The sequence below is a fragment of the Aquarana catesbeiana genome, linkage group LG02, assembly GCF_042186555.1.
Source record: "Aquarana catesbeiana isolate 2022-GZ linkage group LG02, ASM4218655v1, whole genome shotgun sequence".
In the NCBI taxonomy this organism is placed as follows: domain Eukaryota; kingdom Metazoa; phylum Chordata; class Amphibia; order Anura; family Ranidae; genus Aquarana; species Aquarana catesbeiana.
The window spans coordinates 603894050-603919028 of record NC_133325.1 but is presented as its reverse complement, the minus strand read 5'-3'; the positions used below and the strand labels follow the sequence as shown (position 1 = coordinate 603919028).

The window sequence follows — 24979 nt, the reverse complement described above, 5'->3', positions numbered from 1 at the left end:
AGCATCCCAGGCTACTAGTGGAGATGCCGTAGGAATTATTCCATCCCAGAAAATCATTATAATCAGAATGAAGAAGACTCTTTAACCAATAAGGTTAGGGGTTGATTTACTAAAGGTAAATGGGCTGTTTACTTTGCAAGGCAATTTTCCGTTATGCCCCGTACACATGATCAGACATTCCGACAACAAAATTCATGGATGTTGGCTCAAACTTGTCTTGCATACACACGGTCACACAAATCTTGTCGGAAATTCCGAACGTCAAGAACGCGGTGACGTACAACACGTATGACGAGCCGAGAAAAATGAAGTTCAATAGCCAGTGAGGCTCTTCTGCTTGATTCAGAGCATGCGTGGAACTTTGTGTGTCGGAATTGTTTACACACGATCGGAATTTACGACAACGGATTTTGTTGTCGGAAAATTTGACATCCAGATCTCATACTTTGTGTGACGGAAATTCCGATGGAAAATGTCCAATGGAGCCTACACACGGTCGGAATTTCTGACAACAAGCTCCCATCGAATATTTTCCATCGGAAAATCCAACCGTGTGTACGGGGCATTAGGCCTCATGCACACGAAACGCTGTTAAACTCGCGTTCAGAGGCAGTTGGACACTTTTTTTCAACTGCCCCAGAACCCATTCAATGTTATCCTATGTGTCCATGTACACAGTCTCGTTTTTTGGCGTTTTTAGGCAGTTGCGTTTAACCTCGTTTTTCCAGAAGCAAAAAAATGGGTTCAAACACAAGTTTTCCACGTTTCAGACTCTAAACGCGGGTACCGCGTTTAGCCGCGTTTGCAAGTGTTTTTTACAACCTGAATTTGGGGCCAAATATCTCGGGGCCACTTGGTACTAGAAATCCTAAATTTGGTGTACTGACACAGTTGGACAAACACTGTAACATATCCAAATTTGGGGTTCCTAGCACCAAGTGGCCCCGAGATATGGGGCCCCAAAGTCGGGTTGCAAAATGTCATTCTCTGCTGCAGAAAAGTGCTTGTCATTTTGTGACCCGACTTTGGGGCCCCATATCTCGGGGCCACTATGGTGCTAGAAACCCCAAATTGGTGTGCTAATACAGTTGGACTAACACTATAACATATCCAAATTTGAGGTTCCTAGCACTAAGTGACCTTGAGATATGGGGCCCCAAATTCTGGTCACAAAATGTCATTCTCTGCTGCAGAAAAGTGCTTGACATTTTGCGACCCGAATTTGGGGCCCCATATCTTGGGGCCACTTGGTGCTAGGAACACCAAATTTGGATATGTTGTAGTGTTCCATTTTGTTAGCACACCAAATTTGGGGTTTCTAGCACCAAGTGGCCCCGAGATATGGGGCCCCAAAGTTGGGTCGCAAAATGTAATTTTCTGCTCTGCAGACGCTTCTAGACGCAAACACGGGTAAAAGCGGCTAAACGCGGCATGCAAACGTGGCAAAACGGGCTTTTCTAAACGCCGGTTCCAGCTTTTAAAAACATGTGTTCAGCAGAGTTTGCACTGGCGTCTCGTGTGCATGAGGCCTTAGAGTAAAGAATGAGGTTAAAGCTCTGGTGACTTTCATCATCTAATTACGTATACGCAAAAATACTTCTGTTTTTTTTTTTTCCTTGCATGTGATTTAATTTTCTTTGCAAAGTGGATTTCTACTACATTCACTAAGTTAATGGAATTATTATTTAAATTGAATTAGCAATGGCGAATAATCAGAGATTACTATTGCCATTTATTCAATCATGTGAATTAAGGGCATACTGTTAAGAGAACCAACTTCTAAATCTGCCTTAGACAAAGTTATGTGTTTTTAGAAAAACAAGAAAACGTTTTCTCTTTTGGTTCTATTATACACCAAATATCTATTGATCCAAGCTCCTGTATGAACTTGTCAAAAGAAAGACAGGAGTCTACACCCCAGGAGGAATATGTCTATCCATTTCACACAGTGTGACATTGTTGAAATCCTCATACTACAATAAGCAGCTCATATTGCGTCTCTAAAAATAAAATTGGAAAGGAAATTTAAAACTTAACAAGAATGTGATGGGGGAGTATACATATTAACAATTATACGCTTAGTGCAATACAGTAAGTTATATATAAGTACAGTACCCTTTCAATCCACCTTTTTCTAAATGTTCACTCAATTAGCACTGCAGGCTATAGCTATTCTTAAATCTAAACTTTAGTTTGTCTGAAATAAAATTAAGTACATAGCATCACATCACTTCCCACTACTTCCCAGTTTTCCACTTATCCAAAAACAAAAAATCTGTTGTTGATGCTGTGAAAAAAAACCACTGAACAAAAGGGTGATCTACTCAATATCCTAATGGTGCCCTGTCCAGACATATTTTTATATAAGCTCCCCACATACGGCCTCTTGGTCTAAGACCCCATACACACTATTAGATTTTCTGCAGATTTTTGTCTTTGAATTTACCAAAACCATATAATATGAGGTCAAGTCTTACTAGTTTCAATTTGTATGAAATCAGGCCCTTGTACTACATGGTTTTGGTAAATCTGAAGACAAAAATCTGCAGAAAATCTAATAGTGTGTATGGGGCTTTAACATCATTCCTTTAATGGATGAAACTGGAAAGACTATGGTTTGTGCCCCCATGCACATGAATTCCATGCACTAAAGTGGTGATGTTGATTTTTGGAACATAGAGATTCTCCACTCGGAGATCAAAGTTATTATATAATTTTATTATTATTAATTTTCTTTTTTTTTTTCATAAATACAGTATCTCACAAAATGAGTACACCCTTCATATTTTTGTAAATATTTTATTCTATCTTTTCATGTGACAACACTGAAGAAATGACACTTTGCTACAATGTAAAGTAGTGAGTGTACAGCTTGTATAACAGTGTAAATTTGCTGTCCCCTCAAAATAACTCAACACACAGCCATTAATGTCTAAACCACTGGCAACAAAAGTGAGTACACCCCTAAGTGAAAATGTCCAAATTAGCCATTTTCCCTTCCTGGTGTCATGTGACTCGTTAGTGTTACAAGGTCTTAGGTGTGAATGGGGAGCAGGTGTGTTTAGATTTGGTGTTATCGCTCTCACTCTCTCATACTGGTCACTGGAAGTTCAACATGGCACCTCATGGCAAAGAACTCTCTGAGGATCTGAAAAAGATATGTTGCTCTACATAAAGATGGCCTAGGCTATAAGAAAATTGCCAAGACCCTGAAACTGAGCTGCAGCACGGTGGCCAATACCATACAGCAGTTTAACATTATAGGTTCCACTCAGAACAGGCATCGCCATGGTCGACCAAAGAAGCTGAGTGCATGCGGTCAGTGTTATATCCAGAGGTTGTCTTTGGGAAATAGACGTATGAGTGCTGCCAGCATTGCTGCAGAGGTTGCAGGGGTTGGGGGGCAGCCTACTCATGGCATGAGTAGGGTTGCCTCGTTTTCTCCAAGCCAAACCCGAACACTGTAGCGGTGCACAGTAAATTTTTTTCTTTTTTTTAACTATAACCTATAGGATTGTAACAGACCTGGAACATCTTTGGAAGGTCCAAAGAGAATACTAATGCATAGTGCCCCATCACCCTCCTGTCAGGTCCTGTTCCGAGCCACATTCCTGTCTGAATAACGTGTCCGGGTTTCAGGCGGACTGAATCCCGGACAGGTGGCAACCCTAGGCATGAGGGGTCTTTTTCAAGCACTTCCTGTTATAGGGTATAAAGGTTCTTTCCTTGCGTACCAAATGTGATCCTGCACAAGTGGCCTTGCCAAAAAAACACTACGCAGGCATGGTCCACCATTTTCAGGAAGCCAATCCAGAGCAATGCCGCCACTGCTGGCGCAAGAACATGTACAAAGGGGATGGCGGAAAGGGGCTGAAGGAGAACGGCATTACTGAAAAATAAAAAGGTTAAAAAAAGGGGGAAAGTATTATATAAAAAAATGTCTGTTTAATAATTGGTACATTAGCATACTAAATGTCATCCATTAGAGTTTATATCTATTTTAATTCCTGTCTCATTCTTAACTATTCACCCATCCGTATAGCCATTGACAAAAATTTGCAATCAAACTATACAACCTGTTCTGTATAATTATGAGCCATGATCTTTATTTTCATTGTCTGTGTCTTGCAGTATGCAATGTTTTTATCCCTGGTGTTCCTGGCTGAACTGATTGCTGGAATCTCAGGCTTTGTGTTCCGGCATGAAGTAAGTGGAAAATACATTTTTATTTGTTTTTGTATGTCAGTGTGTAGAACAATTTTAGATGCACTCTCCCTTATTAATAATAAATTCAGCCTGCAAATTGGCTTTTTCCTGTTTGTGACGGTGAAAATTACCCCACACTTGAATATCGTAGTGCACCAACAAACCACAGTAAATGATTGCAGTTGTATTGGCTTGTTGATTTATCTCCCTTCTTTCAGCAGCTAAGCCCGGGAAAAGTGCTAATTAAAGCTGAGCAGTCTTATGCTGGCCATACACTATACGAAAAATCGGCCGAAAAATCGTTCGTATAGACACTTCGTTCGATTTTCGGCAAGTTAATGGGCACAAATCGATAATCGTTTGTGACGTTTTTGTGGTAAAAAAACGAACGGGAAGTTTGGAAAATTTCTGCCGAACGTACGATAAATTGCAAGGTTAATGTGTTTCCCGTCCGAACTGCCTGCACTAGGTATATGTAAAAAAACGAACAAAAAATTATTTATTCATGTCCACTGAACAATTTATCGGTCATTATATGATGGCACGATCGTTTGCGGTCACGGTCGAACGTTCGTTTTTCGAAAATGGGTTCGGACGATTTTCTGTATAGTGTATGGCCAGCATTAGACTTTTCTTTACTAGCATCCAGTGTACTTTGTAACAGAGCAAACTGTCATTCATTTTTGTCTCTCCCCACAGCCAGCTTGCCAAAAAACTTGGTGCTGCAGAAACATACAGCTATTGAAAATAGTAAATGTTTTTCCTATAGTATTAAAGAATATGTCATAGAGTATATGAGAATACCGTAAGGAATGAACTATGGGTTCAGGTTAGGTTTGACCCACACCCAGCCTCTTTGCAGTTTGGCGAATGGGCGCACAATCTGGCCTTACTTAATCTGATGTAGCTGGAGGTCTATCATATATACAAGTGGTGGCACTACCACTGCTAGGTCCCCACTGGTTTCTGTTTGTAAACAAGCTGGTGGGGATCTGGGGTGACATAATTTTTCATGAGCAGATTTGGTCTATGATGTCACCCAGGATCTCTAATACTTTGTTTACTTTCCCGCAGCACCAGGAATCTGTCATTTGTAACAGAAGTAGCGGCAGATGGTGGTGGTGGGTCAACACAGTCAGGCTTGTGATTGTCGTGGATATACATTGCTGGATAACATGATTGTCTTTGGACTTACATTGGAAATCTTGTTTATTAACCTTTACTCAATCACCTGGGGGGAGGAGGGGTTACTTAGAACCCCCAAACATTTTTACATTTTTTTTTTTCTAACACCATAGAGAATAAAATGGCAGTTGGCGCAATACTTTTCTGTCATACCATATGTTGCGCATCGGTCTTACAAGCGCACTTTTTTTGGAAAAATACACTTTTTCGAATTAAAAGATAAGGAACAACAGTTAAAGTTAGCCCAATTTTTTTATATTGTGAAAGATAACGTTATGCTGGAAGTAAATTGATTACCCAAACATGTCACGCTTCCAAAATTGCGCCCCACTCGTTGGAATGGCGACACAAACTTTTACCCCTTAAAATCTCCATAGGCGACATTTTTAAATATTCTACAGGTTGCATGTTTTGAGTTACAGAGGAGGGTTAGGGCTACAGTTTATTGCTCTTGTTCTACAGATCGTGGGCAATACCTCACATGTGTGGTTATGAACATCCGTTTTCATTATGCGTAGTATCTAGAGCTGCACAGATTCTGGCCCAAAATGAGAATCACATTTTTTTTGCGTTAGAATAAAAAGATCACGAATCTCTCGCGACGGTAAAATCTTTCACATTATACAAAAAAAAAAAATGGGCTAACTTTTACTGGTTATTTTTTTTGTTTATTTTTTTTTAATTCATTAAAGTAATTTTTTCCAAAAAAATTGCATTTGAAAGACCGCTAAGTGCAAATACAGTGTGACATAAAATATTGCAACAACCACCATTTTATTATCTTAGGGTGTCTATTAAATAAATATATACATATAATGTGTGGGGGTTCTAAAGTAATTTTCTAGCAAAAAAATGATTTTAACTTGAAACCAACAATGTCAGAGAAAAGGTTTAGTGTTTAAGGTGGTTAAACTTTTTTCCCTTACACACAGTCTATTCCATTGACAAATGTTACAATGTTTATAGTTAAGTTCAACTGATAAAGAATGTTTTGATTCTTGGCAAGACTGCCTGTTTTTTTCCTTTCTTTTTTGAGGGGCTGTAGCTTCAGAAGAGCAGAGAGAATTCTTTGCATAGAAAGAATTGTGAAACTTTAGTCAAGATCGCGATAAACGATTCTTGACGATTAATTGTGCAGCTCTAGTGTAATACTCACGTATGCGTTCGCTTCTGCACGTGAGCTTGGCGGGACAGGGCACGTTTTTTTTTTCTTTTCTTTGTTTATTTTCCCTTTTTCATTTTTTTTTATTTTTACACTGTTCTTTAGGAATAAAAGTGGCACTGTTTTTTATTTTTTATTACAAGGAATGTAATCAACCCTTGTGATAGAAAAAAAAAGGTATGAGCAGGACCAACTTAAATATGAGATCTGGGGTCAAAAAGACTGCAGCTCATATTTACACTAAAATGCAATAAAAAAAAATAAATTAAAAATAAAATGTCATTTGAAAAAAATCAGTAAATAAAAATTGCCCTTTAAGAGCTAAGGGCAGAAGTGACGTTTTGATGTCGCTTCCGCCCCTGCAATGGTATGGAGATGGGTGGAGTCCATCTTCCCCCTCACTCATCTCCATACCCAGGAAGGAGAAGGATCCGATCGCATCCGCCGCTACCAACAGCTCCGTAAGCAGGGGAGGGCATCAGAGGAATGGCGGGAAGGCCCCTCTTACCGCCGCCGATGAAAATGATCTTGCAGCAAATCCACCGCAGAGACCACTATTATCAATATTCACAAATCGCTCTACTGCATCGGCTGTGCTGCCACTCTCAACAGGTCAGGGGGAACCCAGGAGTAACTGTAAAAGAAAATAAGGACAGAGGGTGTGCACCAGCCTTGTGCATTACCTTTGCAACACAAATTATATTATAAAAAAATAAATGTTGTACTCGCAAACGAGTGTTAAAATCAAGCAAATGATGCAGAGTCCATCAATGGCCTCATCCAGCAGGATCTGCTGGGCAGTAAACTTGAGTGGGGATGAGAACAGTTCAAGATTAGCTGACATGTTTCGAGGGTGACCCCTCTTCCTCAGAACTGCCCCCCCATGCAGACTTCCACATTCTGTTTGGGGCCAAGAAAGAATGGGGCAGGTGAGCCCCATGTACCAATGTTAAGGACATGCAGTCAGGACAGGGGGGACACATGCAGCATTCTGGCTATAGGTATTTTATACATTTTTAGAAGGCCATTTGCTGTTTCTTTATTTTCTAAAGAGCAGTACACATTGTTTTACTGTTCCTTTAGGGGAGAAAAAAAAAAAAGTCACCCCCTTCCCAGGTGAATGTGTAAGTTCTACAAACCCCTTACTCAAGTCACAAAAAAGTAAATCGTAGAAAAAAAAAACACCCAAATGGTAAATAATAAAAAAAAAAACAACAAAAAAAAAAAAACAAACCTGTGCCCCCCCCCCCCCACCCCCCCCCCCCCCCCCCCCACCCCCCGGTATAAATCCAATGTCAATCATGATGACCTGTCAACATAATCAGCCATGGCAAACAGTCTTAACCTGCCACTTCTCCTGTCGCAAATAACAGATCCCTGTAGTTCCCCAATTCAACACAGTTGCGGGAAGTCTTTGATTTCTTTGATGTAATTGAACAAACACTGTCATGACTATATTTAGTCAATGGTGTCACCCTTGTCTATAAACAAGCTGGTGTGGACTTGTCATTTAGAGGCAGTAGTGCTACTGTTTGTAAAAATAAAAATAAAAAATGAAAATAAAAAACTTTTTAAAGAGTACATCCTACTGCTTCAAAACTTCACCTGCGGGTTTAACCCATCCCTAAAGCATGTTGCTGTTTGATGGATATGTGTATTTTTATTGCAGCTCTTTTGGCCACATTAAGGCCTCATGCACACGGACGTTTTTACAGCCGCTTTTTTGAGCGTTTTTTGCAGCTTAAAAAGGCCTGTCTGTTAGTCTATGGCTTCATGCCCACCTAGGAGTTTTTGAGCTGCAAATGGCATAGGCCTTTTTAAGCTGTAAAAAAAACCAGGACCAGTGGGTTCTGAGAGATGTTTTTCAGCTGTAAAAACGCTCTAACGCTGATAAAGTCTCAAAAACGCTCAAAAACGTCACTCACCAACGGTTTTTAACGTTTTTGATCCATTGAAAAAAAAAAAAGAAAACATTTTGAAAAAAAAAAAACGCTAAAAAATGCTATTGCAAAATCGTTGAAAAAAGTTTAAAAAAATCACTGCAAAGATACTGGCGTTTTTCATAACGTTATTTTAACATCCTGTGTGCATGAGGCCTAAAAGATACTCTCTGTGCTGTCTGGTATTTTTTTTTTTTTTTTCGCATTGCTACATGTCTTGTTGCAGTGCCCACCTACCAATGCCCTTTTTTCAACAAAGACTTTCCAATTGCTAGTTTACTTTAAAAGGCCAAAAAAAATAACAAATTTTGCCTCCCATTGACATGAATGAAGGCTAGTGCTACATTCGGGTTTATCTGATTTTTCCTTGGCTTTGACGAACCCCCCGTTGACTAACTTTCTTGGTCATCTCTAATGAGAAGCCTCGGCTGGAAGCAGCTGAGATGTGTACTGAATGCAAAGATCCAGCCTGATTGTGATGTGAAGTGGAAAACATGATACACTTGGGAAGCGTTTGTTTTTAGTCTTTACTTCCTTTGTTTTCTTATACACAAAGTAAATTCAGGCTATTCCGGCATGTTGCTTTGCCAACATAATGAGTGGGTCAGGCTCAGGGTATGAGCAGGAAAAAATGTGATTCTAATCTCTAATTAGGAAAAACAAGCTAGTGTTGGATTCCTTACCGTTTTAACTGTATTTTTCATTTTCTTACATACATGTTATGTCTTAGTTGCTTTTCTATATGGAAGTAAAGCAAAATATACATGGTACATGTTTCCTGTTTCCTCTGTTATTTTTCTTAAACTCTTTCACTGCCATCAACTTAAAGCGTTTGTTACCCCAACGTTACATATTCCTGATATATGCCTGCTGTACCATATACTTGTATGAGAAAGTGTCCTGTTCTCTTTGTATTGCTTCCTTTGTGTGGAATTCCTGGCATTCCTGCTAGTCCCTCTGCTTTCCTATTAAAAACTGACCACACCACGCAGGAGAGCACAGCATGGTCAGTGATCTAGCTATGCTGGAAACTCAGCCTGCTCTCCAACGATCAGACGTGTCTTGACATGCCCCCCCCCACACTGCGTTTCACTGGGAAGATCAGTGTACTGCTACTTCTCCTCCTCCTCCCACCAGCTCTTATGCATCTCAGAAAAGAGGGAAGGTACTCGCTTATAAAAGAGGAGATAAAGGTATTTAGTGTGTGTTTGTTTTTTTTTTTTTTGTTTTTGTTTTTTTTTATATATCTATACAAACAAGTTCTGCCTTTTATTTCTGTTTTAAACTTAATGGGTTATTTTACAAGGTGATTGTTTACAATCACTTTAAGGCTAATGTCTGCAGCAGTAGAGGGGTTTTTTAAGGCCTTATTCAGACGAGTGCTGACACCCGTAGTCTGTGAATGAGCGCCTTGTTTGTGTGGCTTCAGCGGCCAGGTGCTGTGTTCATGTCTATTGGGGTGCAGCTGCTGCATAGACACTGTCACTCAAGTTGACAGGCATGTTGGTGACTATCTTGGAACACACGCTGTCTGCGTTTAAGACCACTCACACTCAGGGCTGTCAATCAAAGCACTCTTCGTGGACTACAGGGGTCAGCTCCCGTATGAATGAGGCAGCTTCTCCCTTCTTATACACGATTAAGAGGGTTTTATAGCGCCGCCTACAGGAGTAGGACACTAGGCAGAAAACCGCTCAGCACCTCCTATGGGCAATCATCTCTGAATAAAAGCCCCCTCTCTGCTATAGGCAAGACTGTTATATCTGCCTAGGGTTTCAGGAGTAAGGACCTAGTAGTTCTGTAGCTTTTTTTTTTTTTTTTTTTTTTTTTTAATAACTTTTTTCATGGGATTTATGGAAACAGCTCGGCTGGACAATCTATATCCAATGGTCACCCCAGTCTGGCAGTATGGCAGTAGAGCACACACAGACCTCTAGCTACATGCAGGGTCGGCTGCGACTGTCCAATCCTGGCCCTGGGCGGCCAGCGAGTTAAACTTCTCACAGGGAAACATATGAACGGGCATCGGAGTCTGTACCACTTTGGTGGTAAGGTGGGTCTGTCATGGGAGCCTTACCTGCGTGCTCTTTTGGTTTGGTAAGTAGATGCCCACTCCCTTCCCTCCCCCAGATGTGGTGTGGGGTGCAGGTACTCCCAGGGGTGGCCGGTCCTGCCAGTTTCTCCCCTTCACCGGCCTCTGGAATTTCCTCCTGGCTTTCTATCTGGGCTTCTCCTCCTACCTGCCATTCCTGGTACCTTGGCTCCTGGGATCTCCCCTGGGTAGGGGGTCCTGCCCCCATCCATTTTTTGGGCAAGTAGTTACTGTGGACCCCCTCCCCAGGGTCTGTATGATGCTATGCTGCCACCATGTGTTCTTTCCTGTGGCCAACGGTCACTTTCCCGGAGCCTTGGCGGCAATTTTCTTGTTGTCTGAAGGAGTGGCCATATTGCAGTGGACCTCTCCGATTGAATTACATGGGAGCCGGCTGGGGAATGGCTTAGTGGTCATTTTATTGTAGCCGCAGGCGGCCAACTTGATTTGACTCTGGTGTTTGGGTTGAGTACTGGGGCAGTCTCTAGGACACTTTGTGGTGGGCACGCTCTCCTGCACATCACCCTCGGATAGCAGCGGCACTGAGGTAGTGGTTACAAAGCTCTGGTGATCTACTAGTCTACCAGGTGGTGAGTCATCCCTAGGGTGCTTCCCTCTCTGCGTCGTGTAGTCTAGGGGTACGTCGTTCCCTCCCTTTTTTGTGTGTCCATCTGACTTTTGGCGACACCCTGTAGGGGAGGAAGCTGGTCCCTCTGGTGGGATTGCCTTCACTGGTTCTCAGACGCATGGACCTCCCTCATTTCCACCAACTGGGTCCCTGCTCTTGTATCCGGCTACAAGATAGAATTTCATTCCCTTCCACCAGAGTCCTTTTTTCCATCCAATGTTCACTTTTCAACCTCACGCCCTTGGGACCTGCACAGGGCGGTGCAGTACCTACTTCTTTGGAGCATAATTGTTCCCGTACCCAAGCCGGAGTGGTTCCAGGGATTTTATTCCAATCTGTTCTTGGTCCCCAAGAAGGAAGAAGCCTGGTACACCTTTGTGCTGGTTGTCGTGATCGGTTACCCAAACAACTTTCTGGCCATACTGTTTCTCCTGCTGGGCAAACTCTGGAAACTTTGGACTGCAGTCCGACTGCTCTTGTCTCGCAAGTGCTCCTTCCTGCAATCTTGCATGTAGGCTCTTGGTCTGATGGTGTCCACCTTGAGGCAGTCATGTATGCGTAGTTCCATATGATGACTCTACAGAAGGAAATTCCGTCAAACTGGGACAGATCTCTTGTCTTCCTGGACAATCAGATTTGTTGGTACTTAAGGCTCTGGTCTCTATCCCTACAGGATGGTAAGAACCCCACATCCTTAGTTGGACTGCAGTCACGATGGATGCCAGTCAGTCTGGCTGAGTAGTCCTGGGCTCGAGTTAAGCTCGGGGTTGCAGGTCTCCAGGGGAAGTTCAACTGCCTATCGGTGTCTTGGAGATATGAGCAATCCAGTTATCCCCGGAATTCTGGACAGATCATCCCCGGGGGCTTCCGGACAGGATTCAGTCGGACAACACCTCCAATGTGGCTTTTTTCATTCACCAAGGGGGTGTGAGTTATGCGGCAATGCCACTGGAGGTATCTCACACTCCCTGGTGGATGAAACGGTTCATTCTGGCTCTCTCTACTGCACGCATTCTCAGCATCGTAAACTGGCTAGCGGATTATCTCAAGCCATCAGATGCTGGAGCAGGGGGAGCGATCCCTGCACCTGGATGCGTTCTAGCAGCTCTGCCTTACTCTAGGGAATGCCAGATGTGTCATGCCTCAAAAGGAAGGTTCCAAGGTTTGTGGCAAGCGCAAGGGATACCATGGTGGATGCAGTGGATGTGCTGGTGGTGCTGCGGACTTAGTATCGCCTCATTTATATTCTTCCTCCTCTCACTCTGCTCCCCCACCTGCTCCACAGGGTAGTGGCCAAAGGGGTTTCGGTCATTCTGATGGGTCCAGATTGGCCTTGTCATCCATGGTACGCCGACATGGTGCAGCTGGTCACAGACGCTCCTTGGTGGCTACCTTTTCGGGAGTACCTTCTGCCCCAGGGTCCAGTCTTCCACCCTACTTTACTGGCTTTGACAGCATGGCTATTAGGAGGCAGGTTCTGAGGGGTTGCCGGGTTCTGTGATACCCGCAATGTTGAAGGTGCATAAGTTTACTCCTCGGAGGATATAGCATTGTACCTGGAAGGCTTATATCACTTGGTGAGAGGCTCTGGGGGTTCACCCTTGTTCCTTCTCGGTGGCTTGGGTATTTGAACATTGCCACCGTGTTACTTGAATTTGGTTCTCCAGAAAACTGCTTTGGGAAGTATTCCTATATCCCCTTGCGTACACTGTCTCAGAAAGTTGCCTTCCTGATCGTGTGGGAAGTGTCGGGGCTGGTGGCCTTGTCCTGTAAGCCTCCTTCTCTTATTTTTTACAGGTATAAATTGTTTCGTATGCCGTCTTCCTCCTTTTTTCTGATAGTGGTGTCGGCTTTTTATCTGAATGAGGATATTATTCCTCCTTCTTTGCTCCCTCGACTGTCACACCCTAAGGAAGTAGCGTTGCACTCCTTGCATGTGGTCCGGGCAGTTTGTGTGTACTTATCCGCTATGGCCTCCTTCCAGGGATCCAACTCTTTGTGCACATGAACAGTCCGAGGAAGGACATGGCAGCCTCTTTTGTCACCATTTCCTCCTGGATTTGGCAGATGGTTGTTCAGGTGTATGCCATTATGGAGCAGGTGTCTCCTGTTGTATATGTTGTAATATGTTCACCGATTTATGTGGGACATTATATTATTATATGTATGTACACATACAGTCAATATTGACCAGGCCAGAATTCAATTGACAATGGTTGATTTGTCCAAGTCAACTGAATTTTAATATATCAAGGGGACAGCTGAAGACTCTTTGATGTGTTGATCTTATGCAAGTCTACCTAGGTGTGTGAGGTGAGGTATGGTCTGGAAACCTAATTGAACATTTCAAAGGGTACATTGTTTAAAGGACCATAGAAGAAGTATTTATTGATGGTAATTAGACTTGAGGGGGTAACAATAAGATCAAAGAGTATTTTGAGTTGACCTAGCAGAAACTCCCTCCTAGTGGACTAGTATTTCAGAGAGGACATTCAAGCTGGCATTTAGAGTTAGGCTTGTCTGTGTATTAAGACCCAGACCTAGGAACATGGGACTCTGAATGATATACTCAGCTGGATATTTTTGTCATCTGTGGACTTTGGACTTTGTTCTGTGTTGGAAGTCAATAAAGTGCATCTCTCTGGAAGAATTGGGTTGCTGCGGAAGAGTACTTACTAATTATCATACCCACGATACGATCGATACTAATATACTACTACTACTATACAATACATCTTATATCACTACACCTCCCTTCCCCTTTTACGGCACGCTCCACTATGGTGATTAGTGCCTCCTTGGCATTTCGTTATCAGGCATATGTGTCTCAGGTTTGTATGCTGTTCCGACGCACCAAAAGCGACGCATGCTCTGAAGCAAGTACAAGACGGAAGCTATTGGCTACTGGCTATTGAACTTCCGTTTTCTAGTCCCCTTGTACGTCACTGCATTCTGGACGGTCGGAATTTGGTGTGACCGTGTTGTGTATGCAAGACAGCTTGAGCGGAATTCCCTTGGAACTCCGTCGTAAAAACCTTCAGAGTTTATTCAGACGGCAAAACCGGTCGTGTGTACAGGGCATTACTCTGGTAAGTGTAACAAATTAAAATTTGTAATTTGGTTAGTTCTGGGTGTTAGCATGTTTGCCTGTTGTTGAACATTTTACTTTTCACATTGCTTTATAACTAACTGGCTTGCCTATAGCCGAGAGAGGAGTTTTATCCACAGAGGACTGCCCATAGGAGGTTCCAAGTTCTTTTCTGCGTAGTGTTCTACTCCTGTAGGTGGCGCTTTAAAACCCTATCAGCCAAATCCCATTTTATCCTGCTCTTTCCCTGAGCCTGACCTGCTTATTATACTAGCAAAGCAAACATGCCTGAATTTACTTTGTGAATGAGGTAAAAGCACAGAAAAAAAAACTTTCTTGGCGTTTATTTCTTTTGCACTAGTCAGTTTCCTTGCACACCCCCCTTCCTTCTTGAATATTATAGCCCTCTCCTCTTCTGGGAGTGTCTAATTACTTTCTGTGCTGGCACCACTCCTATTCATCTATGTATACAACTTTTTATGTAGCTCCTGGGGAGCAAGGGAGGGGAATATTATAGAGCCTCACTTGAGGGGCAGCTCTAAATCTGTTGGGGCTGACATCCTATCCAAGATGGCGGAACCCAGCAGCAGCCTTCGATGTCTAATCAAGAGAGGGTTATTACAGTTATATAACATGCATAAGAAACACTAAAAGCACATATCATCTTACAGGAAGATGTTTGTTGACAGGGTCTCTTTTTTTTTTTTTTTTTTTTTTTTTTATAATTATTATTTTGTATGCACGTGCCTGGCTATTTAAAGTGAACGCAGCTTTACCTTTTTTTACCAACATGGGATTGTAGGCCACACACCCTCCCACCTTAACCAACACCCGGATACTGCTAAATAACCACACCACACATTTTGGTAAAATATTTGGCCGTGGCACCTTTTATTGGTTTAACATCTAAACATCCAATTGCACTTACTTTATTCTCATAATTATATTACCAAATTATTAAACTGCCCAGTTTTCAGAACTCGGGCAGCCAGTCAACAGCGTTCTTCATATAACAAACTGACCCTCTGGAAATCCAGGGTAGCCCCACCACATAATAGGTGCACACGACTAGGGAGGGAGGGAGTAGTTCTGCTGCTGGTCTGGTCCAGGGGAGGAATAGGAAATAAGCCCCACCACAGCTGCCCTTTTATAGACAATCCAGGCTTCCAGCACCTTCCCGTCAATCCTATTGGATCTTCAGAACCTGCAACACAGAACCTCTTAAAGAGACAGTACCCTGCCTAACCATTATCCTACCTAACTATATGCCTAATGTAGGTGTGCTGGCCACAATCTCACGCAGGTGGGCCCCAATTAGTGCCCCCCTTTGTCATTCACTTTGCAAAGTGAACAGCTTCCCCTTTAGTAAATCAACCACTTTGTATTAACTATATTTTTCAAGGTTCACCATTTTATTTCAGCTTTATCTTGTGGCTTTAACATTTTAAAAATGTAATTTATTATATAGAGGCTAACCACTTTTTTTTTTTTTTTCTTTTAAATCAATAACCAAAATTCTACAGTGAATACAAATCGCATACTCCAATCCCTTGATAACTAAGGCCGGCTGAAGTATTTTTAGTTACCTGTGAAATTGAACTCAGAAAAAGTGATTTTTTTTTTTTTTTTTTTTTTTCAGTGGCCAATCTTTTCCCAGCATGCAAAGCCCAAAACTCTTTGACTTCTAAATCCTCTTACTCCATTATGTGAGGAAACTGCCAGCACATGTACAGAAAAAAAGCTGCAAACTTGGTGATAGCAGTAATCTTAAAAGCTCTCACTGGCTTGGTGTGCTGCAGGGTATCGCGGTATTGAATGTGTTAAGCTGAAGAAATTATCTCGATATATACTCACCCTTTCCACATGCTTTCTTATAAGTATGCATATAAGTTAAATGCATGGTTACTGTCACTGTAAGCAAAAGGATTTGTATGTCGCTTTTCGACCAAAGCTGACGATAGATGGCGGCATGACTGATCTTCCTATTAAAAGCAATAAAGGAAAGGGAGTGCTGCAGCTGCTAGTTCTCAGTGAGGGTAGCCTCGAAGAGGCCAATAGCAATCCTTTAGGGAAAATCTGGATTTGCCTACAGATTGCTAAAAGCATCCTCTCAAACCTTCCTGTCGTAGTCAATTTCAGGCCGCTCTGACTGGTAAAGTTTGACAGTTCACAATAGTGCCAGAGCTTGCTTGCTCCTTCTTACTTCCTGCATGTTCCTATTAACCAGTGAGGCTGCCCCTCATGGTGATGGGCCAAGAAAACATCTGTGGGGGCTTAGCTGGGATCTCTAAAACTACCCAAAATGGTCAAAGGTTTGCCTGTCAGAAGAGCCAGGCTTAGTCTGTAAATTTAAAGGTTTGGGAGCCTTGTGCCTCTATGAGCAGGTACATCTAGATCCCTACACTTCATACCTACAGCAGTTTTCCTCCTATTCCCAGAGTCGATCTAAAGTGGAACTAAACCAATCCATTTGTTTCCTAAAACCGATACATTCAAGACATGTCGTGAATGTTGACTTTTACAGTTGGTTGTGATTTCATGCAGCAGTTAAGCCATCAAATGGCTGGCATTATAACTGATTAAATGTGCAGCACCATGGCAACTGCAGATCAAACAGAGCCTAAAATAGCAGCTTCCTTGACTGTAAGGCCTAATTCACACGAGGCGGACTCCGTTTCCATGGAGCCCGCCTCGGTCCGCCGGCTCAGCGGGAGATCAGTCCGTTGATCTCCGCTGAGCCGGCGGATGACAGGTCCCTCTCTGCTCACTGAGCGGGGAGGGGCTTGTCAGGTGCCGCTGCTGACTTTGGAGGGATCGGATGAAAACGGACAGCATGTCCGTTTTCGGCAGATCTCACCCGATCCGATCTGCCAGCAACGGATCTGGACGTAAGGCCATCCGTCTGCTTTTAGCAAATCGGACGGGGTCGGATGTCAGCGGACATGTCTCCGCTGACATCCGTCGCTCCATAGGCTAACATGGAGCGCCCGTTCAGGTCCGCCGTCAAAACTGAAAGGCGGACCTGAATGGTCTGATCGTGTGAAAGGGGCATAAATAATAAAAGGGTCTAGTTCCGCTTTACAGGAGAAGTTCACCTTTGGACCATGATACATGTGCCACCCGTTTTTTTTGGGTGTGCTCTTGTAGTTCATTGATCTCCCTGCTCTCAAGCAACTGCCTGCCGGTATCAGAGGTACAGGCAATCGGCTGTCCTGAGAGTCTGCAGGATCCTGGCATTGCACCCACGATCTACCGACCATGAATGCAATGTTCTGCAGGCTCCTTAGAAAAAAAATACATAAATGCACATTTTTTTTTTACCTGCATTTATTTGTTTTTTGTTTTTTTTTTTTAAAGTTAGCCTTTAAGTCTATTCCTTTTTAGGAAGAAGCAGGTACAACTTTATGCAGACATTTTTATAGGCTCTGAAAAGGGTTTATATGAATGTAGCTCTCTTGTATGGGAGCATTGAAGAGAGCAAACACTTGCTGTGCAGGACATAAAAAGCATATTTGGCAAGTAAGTAGTGGTCATTTGACATGGTTGAAAATACATTTTTCATTTTGTGTCTGTCTCGTTCACTGCTATTGCACTTTTCAAAGACAGATGACCCTTTTACTCTTACAACAAATTACCCTTTGAACCTTGTATGACTTAAACTGGTCGTTTATGAAAGCTTTGATTTTTCTTGCAGAAGGCAAGTCACAGACCTATAATTGCAATGACTTCTAATTTAGTGTCCTCAAATGACAAAGTCAAGAGGTTTCTTTATGAATGGAGCAATGTCTGATCCTGTTCCTTAGTCTTAGACTAATGAGATCATTAGTAGAAGGCAGCACATCTGATTGACAGAATACCGTTTTTTATGGCTATAGTGTGTTAACCCATCAAGTACGAGACAACGCACATGATGCAAAAACGAATCTTAAAGTTTTTTTGTTTTTTATTAGTCCTAAAGAAGAAAATTAATGCATTCAGAAGTTTAGAAAAAGAACAGGCTTTGAAGTCCAACTGCAGCCAAAAATTTTTTTTTTTTTTTTTTTTTTTTTTTTAGTTATGGATATAGTGGGGAGTTCAGGGGAAAAATGCCTTCGGTTTAAAATGTAGGCTTGGTCCTCGCCAAGGAAATTTGCACTTACTTCTATTCTGTTTGACGTTCATCTTGAAGAAGAAAAACAAAGTAGCAATAAAATCCTGCTAGAGTTCATAAATCCTCCTTACGCTACTGTGTCCTTGTTGGTTTTCCCCTCATTTCCGGTTCTGTGTAATATCCATTATATAGACAGGAAGTAGGAAGGTTTTCCCCTGCTTCCTCCTTTGCCTGACACCCATCAAATCTTCCAAACAGGGACACAGACAATAAATGTTGACAAAATGTCCCCACTGTATGCAACAGTTAAAGTTTGTGACTAAAGTTAGATTATAACTACAGAGACAGGGTTCAGTCTAGTAAATTTGCAGTATTAAAATTTTCTGCACGGACGTTTCTACTGTTGTGTAATTATTTGAAGTTATGGGAGAAATAGGGTTTTGTATGGTATCTGCCCATCCTCGGAGGTCTTGTATGCCAAAAATCCTCATCTCGATTTGGCTGATTGCGGATGTGCAGTGAATGCTTAAGTCTCTATTGTCTACAGAAAAGAAAATGACTGGGTAGTTCTCTGTAATTACAAATGCTTTCATCAGTTAGATCTGCGTATTCATGCAAAGGCTGTTGCTTGCCTTTATTGGGACGTATATGGCCAGTCTTTGGCCTCATTCATGCTGGCGCATTCATGCGTTTAGCTTTTCTAAATGCAGGAGAAGTCATTTTGGAAGTAGAAACAACTTTTATGCTTCCCAGATGACTTGTGTTCAGATGTTCTTGCTATATGGCGGGTTTAGTTGTGTTTGGGTGAGTTTAGCTGCATTTTGAGTGTATCGTTGGATTATGGACGCACAGAATTCTATTTTCTCTAAACTGACCACACCTAAACACAAGTAAATGTATGAATGGCAACATTGCAAAATCATTACATGCATGTATATGCTTTTAGAAATGTCCTCTAAATGCAAATAAACACAGGCTTGAGAGTCAGTCGTTAATACACAGCTCTGTATATAAATGATTGGCATACAATTTCGGTGCCTGATATAGGTTGCTGACGGACAGTGGCAGTCACAAACACACGAGTGACACTTTGAGCACTGGTCATACCATAGCGCAGGTGTATATATACACAATTTTTTCTCTTGTTCACTGTATGTACAGGCTTGACAGTGCCAGCATGTATGAGAATTACGTTTTAGTCATACAAGACTTCCCATGATGGTTTGTTTGATCTCCTATGTCTGTGTACCCACACTTGAGAGAGGCGAATTGCATGGAATCAGTTTGGTCCAAAACAGATCAATGACAGAGGTTTAAAATTTTGCATATTGTAATTCCACATAGAAACCCTACGTTTTTTTTTTTTTTGTTTTTTTTTAGAAGTATTTTATAAAGTTATTCATTTTTGTGTTTTCGTTTAGATCAAGGATACTTTCCTTAGGACATACACTGAAGCTATCCAGAATTACAACGGCAATGATGAAAGGAGTCGTGCAGTTGATGATGTTCAGAAAAGTGTAAGTGGCTAACTTTGTGTGGCTCTGGCTCTTTCAGTTTTCAATATTTCTTGGCTAGGGTAAAGCTTTATATCCTCTAGCTCATGTTTCTCAACCTTTTTTCAGTCAATGCACCCTTTAAAACTCTGCACATCTCAAGGCACTCCATTCTAAAATGTAAAAAATAAAACAAATAGTTTTACATAATGCAGCAACATCCTCATACATAGGACACCCAACATTAGAGGTGAATTATTCTTCCAAAGCAAATAGACCTTTGCTCACTGGTACTGACTAGTATTCCAATGTTAAACTTCTCCCTCAGTTTCTCTCTCTCACTCAGCTAATGTGACCCCAGTGCTGACAGGGAGCGGCAGGGGAGGGACAAAGAAAGATGCTGTACAAGCGCCTGACATCCCCCTTATCAACCAATGACCTCACTGGTTGTTAGGATGCCAGCGACTAGAAGATTACACAATGAAACCCTGTGGCTTTGTGTAACTAAAGGCAGGCTTGATCCAGCAGCTGACTTGTATACAGTTTTTGAGCAATTTTTAGACATTTTGCCAAGGCACCCTGGTTGAAAAAGGCTGCTCTAGAAACCGTACAATGAATCCGATCATTTATTCCTTTACAAGTATTAGAAATATTTTGACATGCATAAGGTAATTGAAGCCATATCAATTCACTTCATATGTTACTTTTTTTTTTAAATTTGTGCTAGAGCTACATTCACACTAGTGTTTTCTTTTGAAATAGACAAAAAACGCATTTGACTTGCATTTTTAAAATGCATTGCAATGCACTTTGCATCAAAGTGCTTAAAAGTGCAAGAACATTCACATTTTATAGGAAATATAAAGTGTTATTTCAGTGTAAAGGCATATGCGTTGAATCTGACAAGTGTAGATACAGCCCAGTAGTTCATTTTTCAAGGGACATGCCCCTTTCTTTTGGACCAGAAGAAGTGAGTGAATCTCCCGAAAGCTTGTCCATAAAGCGGAGTCCCTACCATAATATAAATGTTTTCATCAATCATCAGCTTTTAGCATTAACATTTGGGCCCAAATTTTATTTTATTTTTTTTTACTTTTTCTGCATTGTTGCCATGGGGTGGGTCCCTTCTAATCTACCACTTCTGGGCGATTTGCGTCATATCCCACGGCACCTGAGCTCCTGGGAGATGTGTGTCAGCGTTTCCCAGGAGTCAGTGGGCAGCATCAAAAGAATCGTTCTACACTACGCCCTGTGTATAGGGCACAAGCGCGGTATCGGGAGGTGCATGCTGCGTACTTTTTAAAATGAGCACTTTTGGTTTTTCATGTTAGTGTCCCAAAGACTTTATGGTGTTCCACAGTTTTTCGAATTTGCAGCGAACACCGCATAATATTCGCTGTTCGGTGAACACCCAATGTTCAAGTCGAACATCTGGCTCATCCCTAATGATGGGTTATCCCATTGCTTTTGTCACATGACCCACAGGCTACCAGTAATCCTGAGCATAAGTAACTAACCTCTGGATACATTTATTATAAATGCAAGGCATTTTCTAGGAAGTACAGCTCTTAGGTAAAAATTGAAAATCTGCCAAAAACATAAGATTGTTGGTACTTTTAAATACCCAGATACCAAGACAGAAGTTCTTCCAGTACCTGCAACTTAGACATGCCATACAGGTTCAGGCACGTACGTCAGAATTTAAACTTAACTCTAAAATAATAACATTGCTCATAAAGGAAGAAAAAAAGAAGGCCCTTATATCTAAAATCTATCAGATATTAAACAGTGGAATTAAAGAAAAGGCAGTGGTTCCGGCCAGGACACAGTGGGAACGAGACCTAGGCCCACTGTCAGAAGTACAGTGGGCGGAGGCTCTCTCAGCGATACTGCAGGTTTTATTGTCCACAACTCAAAAATTAACACAAATGTTCATCCTACATAGGTCATACTATACTCCAGAAAAATTGTTTAAGTGGAAACGCAGGGAATCCCCCCTATGCCCGCGATGTAGAGGCGCACCGGCACATGCTATGGATGTGTCCCAAGCTCCAACATTACTGGCAGGATATAACTACAAATATAAATATAATGGGTATAAATTTAGTACCAGATCCTAGAATGTGTTTGCTAAATGTAGTGAAGAAACCCAGTACATTAGAAAATACCTACAGTGTAATAACGAGATGCCTGTTTCAGGCTCAGAAATTGATAGCTCAGAAATGGATCTCTATATATCCCCCGACAGTGGAGGAATGGAGAACACAAATAAGAGAAACTATAGTAAAGGAGAAATTCATTTATTTACACAGAAATAATCAAGGAAAATTTGTTGCTATGTATGTTTTTTTTTTTTGAGGGGGTGGGGAGATAGTGGGGGGGGGGGGGGAGTATGGGGAGGAGGGAGAGGAAAGTATTTTTTTGATTTGGGTTTTTTTTTTTTTTTTTTTTTTGTGCGTTTTGTTGTTCTGCTTTTTAATGGGGGTTATTGAGGATGTAATATGTGTATGACAAATGTATCTGGAAGATATGTATGTGAAATGTGTATTTTGTATTTGTGAAAGGAAAATCAATAACAAAAATTACTGAATTAAAAAAAAAAAAAAAAAACTACCCAGTCCCAAATGATTGGCCTTGGACTGCGGCATGTAAATTACAGATTTATATGTAAAGGCCATAATGACTAAGTCCATGACCACATTTGTAACACCTATGTTTGTTATACGCAAAGCGAACAACAGAAAACTATGTGGCCTGTAAAAATAATTTCCTGGGTAGCATACCTGTATACTGTAGAACAGAGATAAACTACTAGTTATTTTACAGGGGGCTGCTAGTTGCATTTTAAGGACCCTAGTGACAGGGTCACTTTAATGCAAGTAGAGCTGAAGCATAAGCTTGACTTGGAAAAGTCAAATCACTGTGTACCCCGATTGTCTAAGATCCAAGTTGTGCCCAGGCACACAATGATTGATTTGAAAACGGACAACAGACCCATCCTGGGACAACAAATTACTTGCGCTTAAATACTGTTCCTTTTTTAGACCAGCTCACTTTAATATTTGGGATTACTAAATTAAGTCACATTTTATGAAGACAAAGTCTAAAGGTGGGTACACGCTACAAAAAAAAAAAAATCTGACAACCAATCGTCCCTTTTTCCTCAGTGTTTCATAGCAAGTCGAAACAGAGGATGGAAAGGCTTTTTTTTTTTTTTTGTGGTTTACTGCTTCTGATCATGCGCAGTCTTTACGTATCTGATTTTTATCATATGAACACAGTACACATTAAACGAAAATCGTCAGATATATATATATATATATATATATATATATATATATATATATATATATATATATATATTTAAATTATTGAAAACCATTTATCATTTTCCTTGCACTTCACAGTTATGTGCCACTTTGTGTTGGTCTATCACATAAAATCCCAATCAAATACATTTACGTTTTTGGTTGTACCATGACAAAATGTGGAACATTTCAAGGGGTATGAATACTTTAAGGCACTGTATGCATTTTAACGCAACACAATACAAGTAAATGCACACCAACACAATGCAAATCTATTGAGGGGAAAAAAGCTTTTTATAATTTTGTCCCCTTATAAGGACCCATAGCAATTTAACAAGCATAAAAACGCGTGATCAACGCGCGTTAAAATGCACGTCAACGCACATAAAATGCACACTAATGGAGGGCAAAGCACAGCCACTTTTCAAGCACTTTCATGCCTTTGATTGCGCATTTGAGTGAACAGGCCACTAATGTATTTATGCAATATGTACAATAATATGAATACTGGATACCTGTACATGATATTAGTATCCAACACAGTCTTTTAATAGGCATAAGTTATTCCTATGCTGAATGCTCTATCATATTTTTTCATTAGCCCTATGCCGATCTTTGTATGTTTTAGGTCTCTAGTATTTTTACTCGTTCTATAACAATACATAAAATGTTTACTTGCATTTTTCTATTTCCTTTTCTCTCACAGTTGAGTTGTTGTGGTGTTCAGAGTTATACCAACTGGACCAGCAGTATTTATTTTCCTGAACATGGAATCCCGCCCAGCTGCTGCTCCAACATGAGTGACTGTAATCCATCAGATATGCGCAACATGACTATCGCTCCACAGAAAGTCTATCAAAGGGTAAGTGCTGCGGGACATTTGGTATATTTTCCTTAAAATAACAGTTGTGTGCATGTGTATAAGTTCAAATGATCATTGGTGGCTATTGTATTATTCAGTGGTCAATTCAAAAACTGTTGGGTATGGTGCAATATTCTTTTATCAAGGTCAAACCAAAGACCATATTTACTTAGTTAAAGCTGGTGTCAGTGGATGAAAGGGAAGCACAGTTGGGAAGGGTATAGAATCAAAAGTGCAGCATTTAAAAATAGTGAAACCACTCAATCCATATACATGGGGGAAAAAAATAAAAAATTTTAAGGAAATAATTCAATGCATGAGATATATACAATGCAGTGTGTGGTGCGTGTGAATAATATATATATATATATATATATATATATATATATATATATATATATATATATATATATATATATATATATATTCTATATCTCTATTTTGTACTGCTTCAGGTGGGAGGGTAGCAAAGGATTATTCTGCGGTTAACCAGAGCCATGGCGATATGCAGGGTCGGGACCAGTAGCGCTAAGGCCTGAACACAATATGCTTGTAAACACCTTCTGCACTGGGTAGCTTAAAGTGATATTAACGTCTCGTTTTTATTTTAGTTAAAAATAACAAACATGCTATACTTCCCTGCTCTGTGCAGTGGTTTTGCACAGAGCAGCCCAAATCCTACTCTTCTTGGGTTCCTCTTCGGTGCTCCTGGTCCCTCCCTCCTGTTGAATGCCCCCACAGCAAGCAGCTTGTAATGGGGGCATCCGAACCAAGCCACAGCTCCCTGTGTCCATTCAGACATGGAGCCGTGGCCCGGCTCCACCCCCTCCTCATTGGCTGACTGACTTTGACAGCAGTGGGAGCCAATGGTGCCATGCTGCTGTCTTAGCCAATAAGGAGGGGAATCCCGAGGAGCCAACACACT

General features: G+C 41.3%; 1 protein-coding gene across 1 annotated transcript in view; it reads left to right on the top strand.

The window, feature by feature from the left end:
- TSPAN7 (tetraspanin 7) overlaps window positions 1-24979 on the top strand; it is a 190028-nt gene that overhangs the window by 149916 nt on the left and 15133 nt on the right. The window contains exons 3-5 of the mRNA XM_073616339.1: window positions 4132-4206; window positions 19813-19908; window positions 23899-24054. Of these exons, the coding sequence (XP_073472440.1) occupies window positions 4132-4206; window positions 19813-19908; window positions 23899-24054 (327 nt within the window). The remainder of the gene's footprint in view (window positions 1-4131; window positions 4207-19812; window positions 19909-23898; window positions 24055-24979) is intronic.